The sequence below is a fragment of the Ambystoma mexicanum genome, chromosome 4p (assembly GCF_040938575.1).
Source record: "Ambystoma mexicanum isolate Mex_15411 chromosome 4p, UKY_AmexF1_1, whole genome shotgun sequence".
In the NCBI taxonomy this organism is placed as follows: Eukaryota; Metazoa; Chordata; class Amphibia; order Caudata; family Ambystomatidae; genus Ambystoma; species Ambystoma mexicanum.
In genome coordinates, this window is record NC_090927.1 from 194677585 (window position 1) to 194697995 (window position 20411).

Genomic DNA, 20411 nt, shown 5'->3' on the forward strand with positions numbered 1-20411 from the left:
GCATGGCCACCGTGTTGTCCGTCATTATCAGGACATTTCTCCCCTGTAATGATGGCAGGAAAGCTTTCAGCGCTAGTCTGATCGCTCTCAGCTCCAATAGGTTGATGTGTAGTCTGGACTCCGATGGAGACCAACGACCGCTGATGGTCAAGTCGTTGGCATGGGCTCCCCACCCCGTGAGTGAGGCGTCTGTGACTACTGTTATCTCCGGCCATGGTTGCCAAAACAGTTCTCCTTTCAAGATGCTCTCTGGATAGGCCCACCATTGAAGGTCGTGGGCTATCTTGTCTGGAATCCGGAGGAGATCTGTCATTCTCCCTGAGAATTGCGACCACTGACTTCTCAGTGCCCACTGAAGAGATCTCATTCTCAGGTGAGCCTCTGGCACAAGGAAGATGCAGGATGCCATGAGGCCTAGCAACCTCAAAAAGTCGAAGGCTGGGAGACGTTGGGCATTTTGAAACTTGGTGACCATCTGTAGAATATCTTGAGCCCTCACCTCTGGTGGCGAGGCTTTTCCCAGGGAAGTGTCCAGGACCGCTCCAATGAACTGGAGTCTCTGTGATGGTATCATCTGTGACTTCTTTAAATTGAGGGAGAAGCCCAGTTTGTGAAGGAAGTGGCAGACATAATCTAGCTGGGCCTGGGCCTGTTTCGTAGATACAGCCCTGATCAGCCAATCATCCAGGTAGGGGTAGACGTGGATCCCTTCCCTCCTTAGACTCGCCGTCACTACCGACATTAGCTTGGTGAAGACCCTCGGGGCGGAGGTCAGCCCAAATGGCAGAACTCGAAATTGATAATGAGAGTCGCCAATTGCAAACCTCAGGTATTTCCTGTGTTTGAGATGGATTGGCACATGGAAATAAGCATCTTGAAGGTCCAGAGATACCAGCCAGTCCTGGAGCTGGAGGGCCTGAAGGATCTGAGAGAGAGTTACCATCTTGAACTTGTCCTTCCTGAGGAACTTGTTCAATTCTCATAAGTCCAGGATGGGTCTCAGTCCTCCGTCCTTCTTTGGTATGAGAAAGTAGGGGGAGTACCAGCCCTTGTTCCTGTCCGCTACAGGTACCGGTTCTATGGCACCTTTCTCTAGCAGGTCTATAATTTCCTGCAAGAGGAGCGGATCTGGAACTTTTAGAGAGCTGTTCCCCAGTGGATGACTCTGAGGGATGTGTACAAAGGGTAGGCAGTAACCCTGGGCAACTGTCTCCAATGCCCAAACATCTGATGTTATAGCCTGCCATTCCGTCAGATGGTGAGTTAACCTGCCCCCTACAGGTGTATTGTGTGGAAAGGCCTCAGAGTGGTTTGGGGGCGGCTGATGCAGATGCCGAGGGTAAAGAGGCACCTGCTGCTGCTGCGGCCATAGTACTTTTGACCCGTCCACCTCGGGTGGATCTCCTTTGGCCTCTTTGAGCCGGCTGTCCTCTGCCTTTCCCGAATGCGGAATAATAGCGAAAGGACTTTCCTCTCCCAGTGGTTCCTGAGGGGTGAAAAGGAGTTTGGCGGATAGCAGCTCCTAAAGATTTTGCTGCTGCTTTAGAAGTCTGCAACTTTTCCAGACTGTCATCAGCCTTTTTCCCGAATAGTGAAGAGCCGTCAAAGGGCATATTCAAAAGTCTGGCCTGTACATCTGGAGCAAAGCCAGACTTTCGCAACCACGCATGCCTGCGGATTGTTGTACTTGCCGCCATGGCCCTGCTGATAATGTCAGCGGAATCGATGCCAGTTTGAAGTGATTTGCACATGGCATCTTTGCCATCTTTAATGATGTTAAGGAAGGCTTCATTTTCCTCTGCTTCGGGTATGCAGTCAGCTGCTGATGAAGCACACTCCCATAGTGTGTGACTGAACCTGGCGAGCGTACAGGTGGCGTTGATGGACTTCAACACCATACTACAAGCAGAGAAGACTTTCTTCGCCATAGAATCGTACCTCTTGTTATCTATATCCTGTGGGACAGTAGGGTAAGCGGTCCTACTGCTAGATGAAGTTGCCGCTTGAACCACCAGGCTCTCTGGAGTCGGGTGTTTTGATAAGTATTCAGGGTCAGCAGCCGCTACCCTATACTTGGCTGACAATCTTTTATTGACCACAGGGATAACTTCAGGAGTTTCCCAATTAGATGTAATTTTCCTTTGTAAGGCTGCATGGAAGGGGACCAGAGGGTCCTCCTGTGGACCTTTGTCTAATATGTCTGTTAGGTCATCCCGTTGAAAAACCGGGGAAGGCGCAGACCAACCCATAAATTCAATAATTCTTGCCATAAGGGTTCTATAGGGTGTTTCGGCATGTTCCCCTGGGTCTGGCTTAACAAATTCCACTTCTGAGGAAATGTCCAGCCCACTTGCCCCATGTAGTGACTCCTGTAGGTCCTTCAGCCTTCTTTCCTCAGAGGTGAAATCCTCTGAAATAGGCAGTGTGGTCCTCTGTAACCCAAATGTTTCCTGGTCAGAATCTTCCCCCTCTTCATAAATTGAAGATAGTCCAGGGTACTCTGACCTCTTAAATGGTGTAAAACCCATCTCTAAGGCAGAAGGAGCCAAACTTGTCATTATTAGGCGAGAAAACGTCAATGTCGTCGACGCCGATGTGACAGGCTTTGAAGGCGCCGAGAACGGCGTCGAAAAAACTGGAAGGGGTCTCGAAGAACTCGAGAGGATCTGGATCCTACTCGAGGACATCGACGACGGTCTCGGCGTCGTGCCGCAGGCCCTTGGAATCACTGTTGGCTGTGGAGTAGCCTCGGTCTTCTCTTTCATCGGCGTCGATGTCGGCGTCGACGATGGCGTCGAGTCGATCGACCGATGCGTCGAGGAACCCTTCGACAACGGCGTTGATGGCGCCAATCCGTGCGTCGAAGAAATCTTCGACGACGGCGTCGAAGATGGTGCCTTCTTACCCGATGGCTCGTGGCGCTCTCGGGTGGAATGTGCTGCGACTCGCGCCGTTTTAATTTTTTGGGTTTTTCACCCGGGGTATCACCCTCAGCTGTCTTCTAGGGGGTCGAGGCCGAGTTCTCGAAGATGCTTAACATTTTCTTTCTGAATTCCTCCCACTCAGCTTGAGAGCTGTGTTTTGTGGGACAGGAGACCCTTTCTGGGGACACAGAAGACGACGAGGAAGGGGATCTTCGACGTCTCTTTTTTGAGTGTCTTCATCTCGATGGATGGTGGGAGCTACTTCGAGATCTAGAATGGGAATGTTTTCGACGGCGAGGAGACGAATGCCTCGACTCAGCCGAAGAAACCTTTGAGGAGGTTTTGACTGACTTACCTCTCTCGAGCTTCCCCTTGCGCTACTTCAAGGCTTTCGCCATCATGGACATGCAGTCCTCACACTCCGAACAATGGTGCTCGGATCCCAAGCACCACAAGCAGATCCTGTGTGGATCCGTTATCGACATTTTTTTTACAGCAGTCTCGACATTTCTTGAAGCCGGATCGCGGCGTCGTCGGTTCCGATGAAGATGCCATCGAGAACGAGTAGGTATTATCTGAGTAGATATAGAGTTATCCTGACTGAACTGAGCAACGACGTTCCGAGGCCCCACGAAGCGCGGAAAAACAGAACTGCGCAATGGATGCAGCGCGTGGCTATTTATGGGCATGATGACGTCAGCGCTGATACGGTGGCCATCGAGGGACATCGACTCAGCGGATGTCGACGCGCAGCGCCCTCTACAGAAAAAATTTCCGAGGCCAGCAAGCTGGAAATGTAATATCAAAGATAAGGAATACGTCGGAGGACACAATCCCTTCGAAACAAGGATACATGCTACTTGAAATCCACCAATGCATAAAGGAAAGGTCCAGAAAACAAGCTTTCTCTGCCTACGCCCCAAGACTATGGAATCTCCTCCCTATCGGCATCAGACTTGCCCCCATGTTCCTACAATTCAAAAAAGAACTTAAGACCCACCTCTAAAAGGAGTCTCTCCCCCCTCAACACCTAGGCCATCACGTCGCCCATCACGCCACCTGACTCAATAGACGCCTTATACCGCCCCTCTGCTCCCCACCACCCTTACAGCTTTACCCCTCTGCATCCTACCCTGGCTGTCTATCTGTTCAGAGCTTACCAATGAAGAGCGCTGTTATGCACCTGTAATGTTGTACACCTTTGTAAAGCGCTCTGTTATAGATCTAAATTGGTGTATACCTCTGTAGAGCGCTCTGTTGCTTCTCGAAGCTACGTCCGCATTCGATTAATATTATAATAATAAAGAATGTGTATAGCAGAGGTCACAGCAATAAAAGTGTGCTACACACACAGAGAACCATCTACAACATAGTGCAAACTTCCCTGACACACATAACAAGTGCAACATGGACAGCAAAAGAAGCAAGCTGCCTGACTTGCATGTTTGGGGGGGATTTGCCCTGTGCATTTAGCCACTAAGTGAATGCTCAGTCCTGAGAAAGCTGTTGCTCTATCTCCAGCTATGTCCAAAAAAGATGATTGTTCATTAATACATTATCCAAAGAATTACAATACAATTTGTTTCCTTTACAACCATCTCCCGAAGCCTTTAAAATACAAATGACTTGCTGCAGGCTGTCCGCAAAGCTGCCATCTGCTACAGTAACTTGATGAAAATAAAGCAAATCCATTGCTTCATGGTCCCGCCCACGCTTTAAAACAGAGGACCTTTTCTTGTAAAATGTATCGATGTCATATTGTCATTGGTGATGTCATGCTTAGTGTTGTTTTGAACAAATGTAGAACATGTATCCACCCACTATACTGACAGATGTTTTCGAAGTACTCTCATCCATTATTATGGAATTTGCATGTGTGGGATGTATGTATGGGATTTATAAAGCACAAACCTAGCTGAGAAGCATTTGTCGGCTATACAGAGGGCATAAGGAGTAAAGGTACCGGGATAGCAAAGGAGCTAGGATCGATAGGAGAAGCAGAGGAGCTGGAGAGATGGAATATTAGGGTTGAGTGGAGCGATCAGCAATTTCTTTACAAGTGCTTTCAAGGGTAGGGTCTTCACGTCCATCCTTAACTGTAGGTTGCAATGGGCCATTCTTACCTTCCTTGGTAAATTGTTCCAGGTGAAGGGGTCCTGGTAGGGGCCAGTCCTATCTGCATTTGTAACCTGTTCCAGGTATAGGGTGCTGGAAGGGCCCAGTTTTATCTGCATTGGTAAATTGTTCCAGATATAGGAGGCTGGAAGGGGCTAGTCTTATCTGCTTTGGTTACTTGTTCCAGGAATACGATGCATAGTAGGAAAAGGCCTATGTACTGTTTTTGCATTTTTACAGTTTGAATTTAATGAAGTGCATTCTGTAATTAATTATTTAATCTCTGACTTCACCCTTTTCTGGGTCATGACAAAGTCTCCACTTTCCTGTGTTTACAACAACGATCACAATAGAAATAGTAAACTAGTTTATTAATCATTTGCTATGTACAACTTTAATGGAGAAATAGTTTATGAAACAATTAAAAATAACAAATCTTTACAAACAGTTACGGCATTGACGCTGGCACGTTAACCCGGATTTGTGTTCTTCTTCTCCTCGTTGGTCATGCTTACATCCACCGGTAGGCAGGGGGGCCGGAGCGAGGGCTGCCCCTTTCCCAAATAATTTACAAAATAAATAACAAATCCATCCTGTAAAACGGCAGCAGCGAGACAGCTAGGACAGTACATGCCATGGCAACACTAAGGAAACATTCAGACACTGCTTGTTGCAAAGAGCAGAAAGTCAACCCAAGCCAAGAGTGTGGATTTCAGGATTAATACTGTCACACTCTGTAGTAACACCTGTTGTGTAAGCACCATTCGGTGTGTGCTGTGTGCTGTATACATTGCAGGAAATACGTTGAATTCCCATATAATCGAGAAACAAATAATGATTTCAGTTTACATCGCAACGCAAAACATCGACTTATCATTAACACATGAGCAGAAATAAAAGATCCGCTGCCCCACCCTCCAGACCTAACAGTGGTTCTGCAGGTACATGACAATAGGCCATGAGTAACTGTACAACACACTAGCTTCTTTACGGCTCTTCTCAACATCCACTGACAACAGCCACCTGCGCTGCAAAAGGACGCAGGAGGGAGGGCAGCATTGACAGTCTTCAACTGACATGGAGGAGGGGTAAAGAATAGGATGGGGTTGCATATGGCAGGCAATGGGGGAAGGGGATTTGGAATGGGTCCCTCAATAAAGAACTAAAATAAGTGCAACAGACAATGTGTAAATCTTTAAGTAAGTAGATGAGAAATGGGACTAATCAGGGGTTGGCCAGAGCAGCAAAAATGCGGCGGTAAAGCTATTACCGCCATATTACCGCTCCGCCCAATCCCGAGTTTGAGCGGAAAGTTGGAGGTTTATCTCCAGCTTTTTGCTGGAGGTAAAACTCTCCACTTTCCACCCATTCGCGGCGCTAATACCACCGGTGATAATAGCGCCAGTGATAATAGCGCCGCAGTTGCGGTAAAACTATTTGCATTGGCTCTATCCTGGTGGATTTACCACTGGGCTACCGCCGGTTGTGATGAGGCCCATTATATGCTAATATGTGACACATAAGAATAATTCTGATTTTAAAGAACACAACCTTTTTAAATAAACATTTTGTACAAAATAAAGTAAAACATTGAAAGTCAATATTTTTCTATAACTTTCAGATAAACGTTTAATGTATTGTAGGTTTTAAACTTGAAATCTAAACTTAGAACCTCTCCAATCAAAAAGGATGTTGGATTAAAATGAAGAAAAATCGTGGGAAGCATTACATTGAAGTCCAAGCAAAAGCATGCTAGGTCCAGCAAAATGGGGGATGTTTAGTGAAAGAAATGTCATGTGGCAATTGAAAGTGTGAGACTTTTTTTTCTACCAAATAATACTGCCAACCTAGAGCAGGCGGAGAAGGAAACCTCATGCACCCACCATAAATCATCGTGGTGCATCGATGTCAAACTCTGGCGCATCGGTGTCTGACCATCTGCTTTTTAAGGTTATTCTGAGGTCCACACCTGGCTGCAGGCTCCTCTTGAGAGGCCCGGTATTCAATACTGTGGACAATTTGCTGCAACATATGAGGGATGTCAAGTGCATCTTTAATAGCACCATTGAGGGATTTCTGAGAATCTTGAGGACACTCCTTGACTTCCCGAATCCCTCAGTGGCTTGCATAAAGTGCAGCACACTAGGTGTTGATGTCAGCGCACAGCTCCCTCTGAGCTACACTAACACTAATATTCCATATTGAGAAAATACTACACAGTTATAGAAGGGGCCTTCTGCTTCCACACTATGTCACCAACTGTGTAACCTCCCCTGAAAATAGTTTTTTTAAGGAACACAGATTTCTGGTTTCACTTTGAAGACGTTTTCCACTGTCAAATGTAACAAACATGTGCTTTCTTAGCTGGGCGATTGGGTGTGTTGACATACTTTTGCTTTTAACTAGTGTGTTAATGTGCCACTGCCCTCTATAGCAGGCTCAAACATGTCAACGAGAGTCGATAAATAATGAGGACATGGTTGGGTGGGATGTTTTTTCGGTTACATTGTCTGCACTTTCTTTTTACAGGAGCTTTATACTTTCAATTGGATGGACAAATGTCTTGGTGTGAAGCCTTTAGGTAATCATTTAATAGGACTTTAATGGCACTAAATGGCCCATCTGGAGCATTCTATTGGCACTTTAAAGAATATTTGTTCAGTAACACTGGTCAAAACGAATAGCTGTGTGCTGAATAAACTCATCAAACTGTCCTACTTCGACCTTAAAAACGGGCTCCCACTACTAGGTTGTGCTTGCACTTCCGACATTGCCTGATTGCCCTGTAGGCTAGTCCAAGCCTGGTCAAAATACTAAAGCACTATTCGATTTCATGGTTATGAGATGTGTTCTTTGAGCCTCTGATTCACTAACTACACTTCTCCGCAATAATCATTTTGCAAAATGCAGCCGTCACTTTCAACATCACAGGGATATTAAGAGAGAAGGAAAATGCAGTCAACTGGATCCTGCCTTTCTTTTCTTGCAGCTGAACATGATTCCACCGTAGTTTTGGATAATATTTGCCCACATTCTCTTTGGATGGAGCATGACTTCTGCAGAGGCTATTTATATACAAGTGTTTCTGATGATTAGTCGTAAGCAGAATTCTGCAACGCTCTGGTGTAGATACTGCTGTAATAAATTAGGATTAAACGTTTAGAAGTCGTCACTTATACTTTACCCATGTTGCCAAGCTTAATCCATAACAACTAATCACACTCATCATTTAAAGGAAACCTAGATTCTGCTGGAGGCGTTCCCTGCATGCATCCTGGCACAATCAAACCGCAGTGGGAAGCAGATTGTTCTTCACGATTGGACATTTCTTGTGAATTGTCAGGTCTTATGACGTGCCAGGAAGAAATATGGAGGCTAGGCATCTTGAACATGCAGAGAGTGTTGATGTATATTAAATATGCGTGGGGAGAAGAGCTAGACTTGGAACATCCAGAGGAGCGCATGGGCATTTGTCCCAACTTGAATGCACAGATGTACACAGGAATCTCCAGATGTATGAAGGTGTTCATGGATTAGAATCAAGGATATGCAGAAGGCACTATGTGTTAGGGATATAGGTTATGGACATGAACACAGTCACAGGGTCCTCAACATCTGATTACTGGGCGATTGTAACTAATGTAAGTCTATCTCAATAGTCTTTGCAACCAAGAATGTATCCAAATTACTACAGCTAGACCCCGAGAATTAATATAAGAATGGAGAAGATTCGAACAGTTTCAATTGACACATTGAACCTTCAAGATGATTTAGTACATTTCCAGAGTATTTTTCGAATGTTTAGGTGGTCTGGAAGATCGCCAGAGCATCTTTTGTATAATTAGACAGTTGAGAGCATCAGTGAGGAAACTGAGGCTCTGCCGTTTAAAGGTCTGAGATTGACTAACACTCACGAGGTTTTCTTTCACATAATGGGCCCTTCATCACTAGTGATATCCTTTAGGATAACGTTGCGAGCAGTACACCGGGTCACTCGTGAAGGGTCACTCGTGAAGGTCCTAGGAGAATTAGAAAAACGTGTTGCTGTAGCAAAAACAGTGCCTACGCAAGGGTTGGTCCATATGTGACTGTTTTCCGAAATGAAAACCTAAACAGTGTGTTTTCTAAAAGGTGTAAACTCTAAGCAGCAGCACACCAGATTTGTAAAATGTGAATGTTACAAGGCTTCAGTGGTGACTCTTCCTCTAGTGCAATGATCTTTCAGATAACATTGTATAACATTTTATAACAGAAATGTATGTTATATTAGTGTGTTTTATACTGCACCAAATCACCTCCCAAAGTAGATTCAGAGTGCCAGTAGATTTGCCCCTGGGGTGGCATATGGTGCCCCCATTAGGGCCTAGACCTTAGTCAGCTGGGGAAAAGAAAATGAGCAAGAGCAAGACAAAAAGGATGGGAAAGCAGCAAATAGATGCTACAAACACAGGGTGGATCGATGCTGAGGTGGAATAACGTTTTACTAAAGTCTGGGTGCGTGCCAGCCCTGTAAGTTGAACCATAATTCTGCAAAAGGTAAGAGGCGGATATATCATAAACTATTGTGGTAACTGGGTTGTGTTTTCTTGGCAGAGTTGGAGAATTCTAAGCTAGTACACAAGGTAATGCTGGACGCATGAGATGCTCGAGAGTGTGCTGGGGCAATCCTGGAAGTGGGATGGTGTTACATCTCTATAACTTGTACGCCAGGTCAAAATACAGAATGTTAATTCTGTGCCTGTTAAGCCTGAGTCAAGAGTAGCCTAGTCAAAAATAGACTACGTGTAAAGGTCAATGTTGTTGGTAACAGAAGGTAGGGAAATAACAGAAGGGAAGGAAATACGCTACCTGGAAATGGTTAGTTTAGGTTCTGATGCACCTGGTGGAGGGCATATACCTACAAATATTGGGAGGATTTTCATGATGTGATAAAATGGAAGAATGCCAATAGATTATTTACAAAGGTGGTGGAAGGCTTTAAGGGTACAGCAGAGGTTTTCAACCTTGGCTCCCCAGATGTTTTAGACTACAACTGCTATCAGCCCATGTCAGCATAGTCCATGGTGAGGAATCATACAAGCCATCGTCCAAAACATGTGGCAAGCCAAAGTTCGAGAGACATGAGGGAGAGCCTTATTTCCTGACTACCCAATTTCATTTTCCAGGACATTGGCTAGGGTAGTATAGCAATGTGTTTGTTGACAGCAGCCTCATCACTCGGCCTAATGCAACTCAGAGAAATAAGTGACAAGATCAGGCATTGTTACGAAGGTATTAGATCAGGTAAGGCAGACAAATCAGACTGTTGAACCTGAGATCTTTGATCTATTGTGGAAATAGATATAACCGGAAATTGTGGGTAGAATTTCAGGCCCAGCAAAAGCATTGACAGTGGCCAGAGTGGTTCCTGATTCTTAGAAGAATGGAATGATTGTTTTTTTTCACTAAACGGTTTTGAGGTTTCAACCAAAATGCAATTGTCATATCACATTAAACCTCTCAGACAGGTTCTAGCCTGAATGGACACTTTTGAATGAATGGGCTGTACTCAATTATCAAATCCTACACATTTAGGTAGCCTTTTGCACAGCACAGATGGCAACAAACAATACATGCGATTTTGAACCTTTTGACTGAAAAGATAGATAAAGGTTAATTTGAGATTACCACTTATGTGTGGCGTTCCAACCTTTATCCAATATTTCCATTACTAAAACAGGAATTAGCTTTAAGTCTATCTGGCCAAGTTGACAATCTAATGGGGGAATACAAGCCCTAATGCAGATAATGTACCAGAACCTGTTAGCAGCTGTACCATGCCAGTCATGGGGGAAGAGTGTAGGTCCAGTTGCTCTCTAACAGAGAAGTGAGGCAGGGCTATTTTATGGCTTCTGTTACCTTTATTCTTTTTGACTGATTTAAGAGTGGCAGAAGGGCACAAGACATGCTGGAGTTTGTTGGGAGATGCCTTAATGTTCTCCTTTAGGGCCATAAATTGCTGATAACTGATCAAACCCATGAAGAAGTTCAGTTAAGAGTGGTACCAAACTTGTCTGAAAAAAGAGATCTCACTCTGGACTTGACAAAAACAAAGAAGGATGAATAGTGTCAGTAATGGCCAAGATACAAGATTCCACAGTGTTAATAGGTAACATATATACGCTGATAACCCCAGGTTCTTTCATGCATTAGTACAACACTTACAAGGCCAAGGGGTACTCTCCATAATACTCAGGGGTGATTTTCTTAAGTGTTAGACCCAGTGGGACAGGAGTGGTGGGGGAACAGGGCAGGGGAATGTGCCAGAAGCCATATGGAATTGACTCTCTAAACAGACACTATTAAAAATATGATGTGTGGAGGATGGAACATCCAAACCTCCAGAGATTACGGCTTTCATTCCAACATGCTTGATATCTAACAAAGGATAGACTTTTTGTAGACTTCCAAAAGAACTACGCTGAGTTAATTTACCTCCAACATACCCAACTTTCACATATCTGTCGATGCTACAGTCATCCTATCCTTGACTGAGAATTGCACACTTAATCAGTCCTTAAATTGGAAACGTACTATCTCCATACTGTGAGATAACAAAACTAAAAATGAGACTCTTATTTCAATCAAAGGAACAGGTGAGGTCACAAATGCGACTGCCTGAGAGGACATCCAATGCAGTATAAGCGGCTACCTAATGTATCTTCACTTGTAACAAAAAGGCAATGGAATTAGGAGTTCCAAGCCCATGAAGAAAGAAAGCAAAAGGCTGGAAGTGCATTATGCAGTTTGAAAACTGGCCACATTGTGTCAGGAGCCCACGAAGAAGAATAAACTTAACAAGGGATTATCAGAGAAAAAAAAGATACTCTCTTCAGATTTAAACAGATGTACAATGAAGAGGGGCAGAAGAGGCTGCAGGCCCATCGCCTTAAACTACTGTAAAATGCGAGATATATTCAGGTAATTGAGACAGACACATGGGGCTTAATCTGTGACGGAGAGATGGAACATTTATAGAACTGTTGATTCACCAAGTGTCTCTAGACAACAGAATCTCTATCTGACGAAAAAGACATTGAAGGTTTTCTGTATCAGCTGGTGCTTCATGTCCATTGGAAGAAGGTGAACAAGAACTGGATAAAGAAGGATTAAGAGAGGAAATTGTGGCAGCAATCTTAGCACTGGATAGTCTCCTGTCTTTTATATGGCATGTTGAAGGTAGGAATGTATACCAGTAGAATCTCGGTGAACTTATGCCTTGCTTAGATATAATACTGAAAAAGGATAAGGTGGCTATCCAGTGCAATAATTACCATAAAATCAACCTGATCAATAAATACTGATTCTGGCAAAGGTTTTTGTGATAGGATGAGCAGGGTGGATAACCAGACTTGTACACAGCAACCAGGCTGATTTTGTCAGGAAAAGGTTTTTATCTGTGAACATGCAGAAAGTGATGCCAGCCTTCAACCATATTGAATGGGTGTATCAAATATAAGGAGGGAATAGGTGTTGGCCAATGTATCAGGGATAAGGTACCCAACTCTATAATTACTATGGTACATTTCCATGGATGTACTGGGACCTGGCCCTTTGATCTGCAGAGAGGAACCAGGCAGGAGTTTCCCTTGTCACCATATACTGTACATCTTGGTAATTGAACCACTTGTAATCAGGATATGAAATGATGATGCTATTGAAGGAGTGCGCTTTGGAGACAGTGAAAATATGCTTTGGCTGTATGCAGATGATCTCTTGCTAGTACTGAAGGACATTCATTCGTCACTGACCCCAAGTCCTGCTAAAAATCAACCTTTCAAACAAGTGTAAGGATATAAGATCAAATGGGGAAAGCGTGAGGTACTGTGGGTAAAAGCACATTGCTTGAAACATTTACTGCAATGATAGGATTCAGGTGGTGCCCTAATGTACTGAAATACATCGGAATTGTGATCCGTCAAGAAATATAGAAGATAAATAATTTAAACCTAAATAATATACTTTTCAAATTGAAAATGGACCTGGGGAGATGGGCATCACTGAAACTCCCACTACGGGGTAAGGTGAATTTTACAAAGATGATATCAGTACCCACGGTCAATTACATGCTATCAATGATACCCTGGCTGTAGCACAGAGAGTAGTCAATGAACTCAGTCAAATGATGCAGACCTTCCTCTAGAATAATAGACCAATGAGGTTGGCCCTCTGGAGGCTGCAGATACCACGGTTGGGTGGTCAAATGAACATTCCAACTTCAAACAATACCATGTGTCCTTTAACTCCAAACATATTGTCCAATGCATACATGGTGTGGAAGATGAGTCGCTGAAGACCAAGGTATTAGAGGCAGTGCTGATGGCACTTGATCATAACGCAGCACAAAGCCACAAATGAGAAATCTGTGGCAATACAATTCCTAAGAGATTTCGGGGCAAAGATCGCCAGACTGAAAGATGTGGGCCCTTTCAAATGTTAGGTCATTACCGGTAGAAGTGTGAGGGCTTTCCAGATTAAAATCCTAAAGTGTGAGGGCTTTCCAGATTAAAATCCTAAATACGGTGTAACTGATGCCAGACCAACTTTTCAGAAGGGGCCTATCTGATGCCACAGAATGTTTGGGATGTACCCAGAAACTAGAAAGTTTAGATCAAATGCTATGGGACTGTCACAAGATACGCCCTTTCTGGGAGAGATTGGTAGTCACAATGAGAGCGGTCCTGCTTTGGGAAATCCTAATTAGATACTCTTTTTTAATTCTAGGAGATGACTCAACCCAGTTACTCGGATTGGAATAACATGCTCCTCCTCTGTTGTGTAATTGAAAGGGCATTGTTGGTGTGGAACGCGTCAGCATGCCTGAATAATCAGTAGCTTTGTGTCCTTCAGCAGGATATTCCACCGTATGCCATCATCATTGCAGAATGATCTATCATGCTCATACACTGAATACACTGAGAAGGTTTTATGATGCATGAAGTCTTCCAATACAGGACTGAGTTATTCTTGCTTTGCTGCTGTTGTATGGCCTCAACCACCACTTTTAAAATTAGTTTTAGTTGTTAGGAGATCAACTATGCAGAATACATTTTCAATACAAAAATAAAGATAACACATTTCAAAAAGGTCAATTCAAGTACTGTTGGGCCCTGATCGTGGGCAGGAGGTGGAGCAAAGAGATGGTGCAGTATGAAGCCAACGTAGTTAGTTGTACGCTATACCACAGTGAGGCCTTACACCATACAGAGCTTGAACAACAGGAAAGTTTACAGAATACATCTATGAGATCTGTGCTGGGGCTACTGTAAGGCACGCTGGTAAGGAAATAAAAAGTAGAGGTAGGCCTGCGATCGGTGGCTGCAGCTCTGTTGCCATTGCTAACTTGACATTAGCTTCAGTTAAAGTAATACGTATGCAGCTAACAAAATGGCACAGTGCTATATAAATATAGCTGTTCGTCTGATGTTTCAGATATCGTTCATGGCAGGCATATCCTGGGTACTGTTCGGTCAATAGGACCCTCCGCAAGTTAAGAAAGAGTGAAAGATCTGAAAAGCAGAAGTGCTGTATTGTGACAGAAGACAGGACTGGGCTGAAATCTACACTTGCGAGGAGGGAAATCTGCGAACCACTAAAGAATAAGGAACAGCGCTCCAAAGTACATTCTAGTGGCTGAAAATGAGACTTTTGGGAAATGATATGGACAAATTCCTCGAAAAAACATCAAAAGGTAGGAAGTGAGTGTGGAGGTGTGTGCTGACATGACGTTATGCTTCAGTGAATTCCAATCAGATTTGAAATGCTCTCTGCGTGTTGCTATGCACTTGCACTTTGATGAATATATGTGGGCTGTACCTACTTGGGAGATTTAATTTAATATTACTTTCTTCGTTTGTGGCTGCCATATTTGCACTCAGTGAAAATATTACTTATCCTTTTTATGAGCAGTACACATGAATGTATCATATCCATTGCTGGGGTGGTTGAGGGAAATAGCTTTCATTTTATGAGATTGTATTATGATCTGTTAATAGCAAAAGCGAAATAGGATTTCTTGACAGATTTGCCGCTGCACACACTCCTGCAGTACCATATGTCACAAACAATTGAGTAGAATTTCTCACTTCCTTGGCTGTGTCTGGCTAAGAGCTTTTGGCCTTCCACCATTAAGTGTAGGGCTTGTTCGCCATTGAAGATGGGCGAGAAAGCAAGATTGGTCAAAAAACAATGTGATTGGGATGAACATCAGAAATGGCTTTTATATAAGCATATGGATGTGCAAAATACATTTCTGTAAAATGATGTGCTTAGCACTTCAGTTTGGAAATACAGTTGCTTATGGGTAGACATACTACCCCGAGTTCTAGTACGTCACCGCCAACTGGCCGTATATATTGAGAGCGCCTGGATGTTCTCCACACCCCATCATTCATGTATCTGATATCATTGTTCTGTCCAAAGAGGACTTTGAAGTGTCCTTCTCTTCAGATCACTCGTTCTTTACTTACGTTGCTATAGAAAGAGTATAATGTTTTGATAGATCGTTTTCTCGATAGGGACCAACAACTGCTACCTAGACATTCTTGGATACTCCATATGCACAATTTGACACTAGCTACAGGAATGTTCAGAATACCATGCTGTCAAGAAATAGCTGAAGTAGACTCTCTTATTTCTCACATGTACATGCATTTGAATTAGAATATGGTTGCAAGAAGGGAGGCCAGTGCGTCAAAATGTGCAAGACGTTTTTTTTTGTCAGGTTTTACCCAAGAGTTGTTTAACAGGGGCAAACATTATAAATCGAAAACTGTGTCCTGGAAAATTGTATCAAGCAACCATTCTGGGAATAAGCTAGCTGTCTACTCTTCTTCTAAATGGGGTGATCAACAGTGGGGTAAGGGGGAGCAGAAGAGAGGTGTTTGCTAGAAAGGCCAGGGCTTATCTGCTAACGAAGATGGTTCGGCACATCATGCTATGCTTCCGTCACTGATATTCCTGTTTAGCTTGTTGGCAGACCTGATCCTTAGTCCATTGTGGGAGCATCTAATGAATAAACATCATTGAAAGAAAGGTAGGTCTTGTCTACTGTCCAAAGGTCATTCTGCTTTCAGTTTTCATTATGCAGATTTCCTCATAATTATGGACTGGAAAAGGAATGTCCAGCATGTTTAGTTGGGATAGGGATTAATGCCTGACTGATACGGCCATTGGGTGAACACACGTGAAATTCCATTGACTACATCCCAGGCACTGGATCTGCCATTTCTGCTGGTCCAATAATAAACTGGTTCCTACAATCTTTAATAAACTGGTCTCTCATCATCCTGACACTCTGGGGATATGTGTTATTTCAGGTAGCTCAAGAACAGGTTGCCTGAAGGACACAACAGGTAACATGCTGCTTTGGTAACTATGTGAATGTGAAGGAGAAATCCTCCTCTCAGATACGGCACCCACAAATGACTTGCCTGGCGATAATGGATGTCTCGATGACAAGTGTCTTCACTTCGAGTGATGTCTTGAAGTTAACAGTCATCGTGATGTAGAGCAATCCAATGACAAGTGTTCCTGTGATGACGGCCATCGTCTTGACTATTCTTTCTCCAACAAGCCTTCAAATCAAGAACCCATGGACGTTTACATTATTCACATCGTTGACGGGGATCACACCTTGGATACAAAGGGAGGTGAAGGGGAACTTTGCCTGAGCCTTTTTGCCACCTCCACGATCATTTAGCAGTGGCAGCACTCTCTGTCATGCGTATTTAACAGACAAGAATCTCACTTAGAATCGCCCTATAACATTGCAAAATTTACACCACGGTTGAAGCACTTTTATAAAAGCAGGGCCAAGTGCCCAAATAAATGGTTGATTTTGTGAGAGAAAAAGAAAAACCTTTCATTTAAAAATGCTTATGGTGACAAAAAGATAGCACTTACAAGCAGAACAAAAATTACAAATTATATCAAACAATAGCAAAATGTTTAATCTGTCAAAAACACCCCAAAAGGGGAAAAAGAAAAGCATATTACGCCTTAGAAAAAGAAGAGTATTCAGAGTTATTCTCTCAAGACCAGCCGACAATACAAGAGGTAAAGGGCATTTGTACCCAGCATTATTGGACGACACTGCCTCAGCAAACACACGTCTCTAAGGGGAAGAGACCCTATTTTCTCTTTGAGGATATATTTTGTTAACATTTTAAAAGAGGATAGATAATATTTTATATTGATTATTTTATTCAAATGACAAAAAGGTAATCCTCCTATCGCAATAGAATTGTTCTAAAGGTTATGAATAAGGAGGACTATTCTATGAAGTAGTGTAGAGTTTTGGTAAGGATGTGTTGTCAATTATTTTAAATAACTGGATAATATTTTAATGAGGTTTTATTGTTAAGTCAGCAGCAAAAGAGCTCAAAAGATGGTGACCCATCATTGAAAGTGGCACCAGGTGGTCCAAAGTAAAAAGTAATAATGTTACAAAATGCAAAATTCTTCATAGTGAGTCATATTGTTCTGTATAGCATGTGTATTTGCGTACGATCCACAGTGGTCCTACAGGAATTCCATAATGAATATTCATGAGATACATTTGTATATAATGGATCTGAATGGGGTCATCGGCATTATCTTTGGCTACACTGAAACCTGACTTTGTGGGGCTTTTGAGGACTTTTGGCAAGAAGCCTCATTCTATGGATAGTTGCATTAATATCTTGCGCCAATAACACACAAAGAAATGCTACTGGTATTCTATATATTTATTTGATCAATCCCTGACTGCTGAACCACAAACTTCTGCTCAACTCGACAACATCATGAATATGTGCCTGCAAGATAAGGGATTAATTAGGCCAACATTTTGCCAACCTTCATAAAGGATAGCACACTTTCGGTTGAATTTAATAATTCAATGGGGCATTCAGAAATGTAGTTATTTGTGAATGCTCTGATTGTGAACCATGAGGCAGGAGTTCTTTTATTATTAGCCACTGCCATTCAATCTACTTTGTAAAATTCTAAATGGCAGATATTGGTGTTGGGTGCAATGGTATGATTGGTGGTTGATAGACTAGGCTCAAAGCCAAGTGGCATTGGGAGTCAGTATTAGGTGGCATCTGGGCTGCAGAACCTCTATATGTATAGTCTCTACGAATCCCTATAATTAACACGCAGAGAGTCTTTATTTTAATAATCTCATGTCAGGATGTGTCACGACTCACATTCGGGTCCATATTCAAATGATAGACATAACAGGCTCAATATCTTTGAATTGTGCAATGTGTCTATGTTTGAGAAATCCACTGAGCTATCAGGTGCTGGTAGAAAATACAACATGGGCAGATGGGAAAAACACACACATGAGTACACAAGTGTGTCCAGAGTGTGGTTGTCAGCAAGGAGCCATTCAATCAACATGTCTCTACAAGGAATCCAACACTGGGAAATGTTATTAATAGTGAAACAAGTAATAAATGTAGGGGGTGAATGGTGCAGAATGATAGTCAACAATGGCCACCCAAGCAATTATTGTAACACTTCATTTTTCTTGCAGCAGGGCTCAGAATCTAGGTGGTAGCACTAGTAATGCCAAAGTCAGTGTATTTTTTCTAAATCATCTCAGTAACTCGAAACGATGAACATAAATCATAGCACTCTTTGCCTGTGGCATCACTTTAGCAAATGTGTCCTGCTTGTTACCAAAGAGATCGAAACCTGTGAAGCTACATCCCACTGGGTGGAATTCCGCCTAAATCGAGCATTAAATGTATTTACTGGATTATTTGATGGCGATCAAGTCACACAATTTCTGGGAAGCCCTTCAAGAGGCTTATCTCTGGCATTAGCCTATCATAAGCTATTCTGGATTGTAAAGGGTAAAGGAACGGAAGTGACTAATCGTGGTGTTGGGTTTGTTATGCAATGTCACTGGCCAATTAACCATGCTACATTCATGGTATCAGATAATGGGCATTTCATTTTATGGTGCCTACATGATATAACAAAAGACTACATGAATATGGAACTTATGCAAACAACGAAAATCCCCAAATCCTTAGTGCTGTAAGATGGAGCGAGAATGTCCAGCATTCCATTGCATACTTAGATGAAGAGGTTCCACAGATTCGGGGAATTTTTTTCTCAATTGGTCCATCAGATATTTCTGCTCTCTGCGTGTGGAAAGTCATCTTTGCTCATGTTGTGTTTCCACTGTGCGTAGAGTGATTCTTAGGTATAATCCTTGGGTAAGGTTGACCTTGTGCCATGGTAGTTCTAGATATGTGTATGATGTGCTGCTATGAACCAGAGTCTTTAAATTTCATTCTGTTCATTCAGGTCAGTGGATAAGCTGTCGTATTCGCTGGAGCGTGTGGACATTCCGAGGTACTGCTTCAAGAACTGGCTGAATCTCTTCTGGTTGTTCCACTTTCGGGCTGACTTTCTGACGCCGATGAAGCCCCCATATCTCTTCTGCATGCCACGTGCAGGCTCCATAAATTTCCGGTAGCTGTATTTGCCTTTCAGGAAGCCACCATACCTCTTAGCAATGTCTTTGGGCTGCCCCTCTGTATCGCCGAAGCCATCAGCCTCGCTAGTCAGCCCCAGTGGGGCCTCGTGACTTTCAATACCTCCATCTTCTTCTCCCCGCTCGTGGATCACACCACTGATTTTGGACACTCTCTTCTCACCCTCTATCTTGCTCAGGCCAATCACTTTAGTGAGATCGTCCAGGTGCTTCAAGCTGCTGGAGAAGAGGCTGTCCCGCATTGCTAAAGGTTGGTACGCTCCTTCTTCCATGCTATCTGCACTGAGCGGGAGTGCAACCATTCCCAGAGCTTTTTTGCACACTTCCCATATCCCGCTTGGATAGGCCTTCCCTTCACATTCCACAATGCACAGCTGCAAAGAAAAAGAAACATTGTTAATATTTTGCAAGTCAAACTCGTTTTACCATATATAACTCAATTTCGTTGTACAATTTGAAAAGGCATAAAGCAGTGGTGACACATTTCCATAATACTCTGGTGAAGTATTAGCTCTACACTGCAGAAGCTGTGTCTTCCACTTTCTGTGCTGCACAGCTTGAATTTGCAGGTGCTTTCAATATCGAGCAGTTCAGCTTGTATGTAAACACAATTGCATTGGAAAGGCTTTCTTAAACAAAGCTGGAATTGGCTCGTGTTGCGCGAAGTGTGTAGACAGGAACACTTCGTCAACCAGCACTGATTACTGAACATGAGAAGGCCTGTGTTGGGTGTAATCCACTGCCCTCTTCCATTTACCATCACTACTGCACTACTAATTGGGCGTCTCCTTCCTTCTGTGTTTGCCTACTCACTGTATGCACTCAACACTTACCATGCC

The 20411-nt window shown here is 43.3% G+C and overlaps 1 protein-coding gene across 1 annotated transcript in view; it reads right to left on the minus strand.

Annotated features, from left to right (window-relative positions):
• Window positions 1–5391: 5391 nt before the first annotated feature.
• PNOC (prepronociceptin) overlaps window positions 5392–20411 on the minus strand; it is a 438527-nt gene continuing 423507 nt past the window's right edge. Inside the window, exon 3 of the mRNA XM_069605689.1 lies at window positions 5392–19946. Within this exon, the coding sequence (XP_069461790.1) occupies window positions 19359–19946 (588 nt within the window). The 3' untranslated portion in view covers window positions 5392–19358. The remainder of the gene's footprint in view (window positions 19947–20411) is intronic.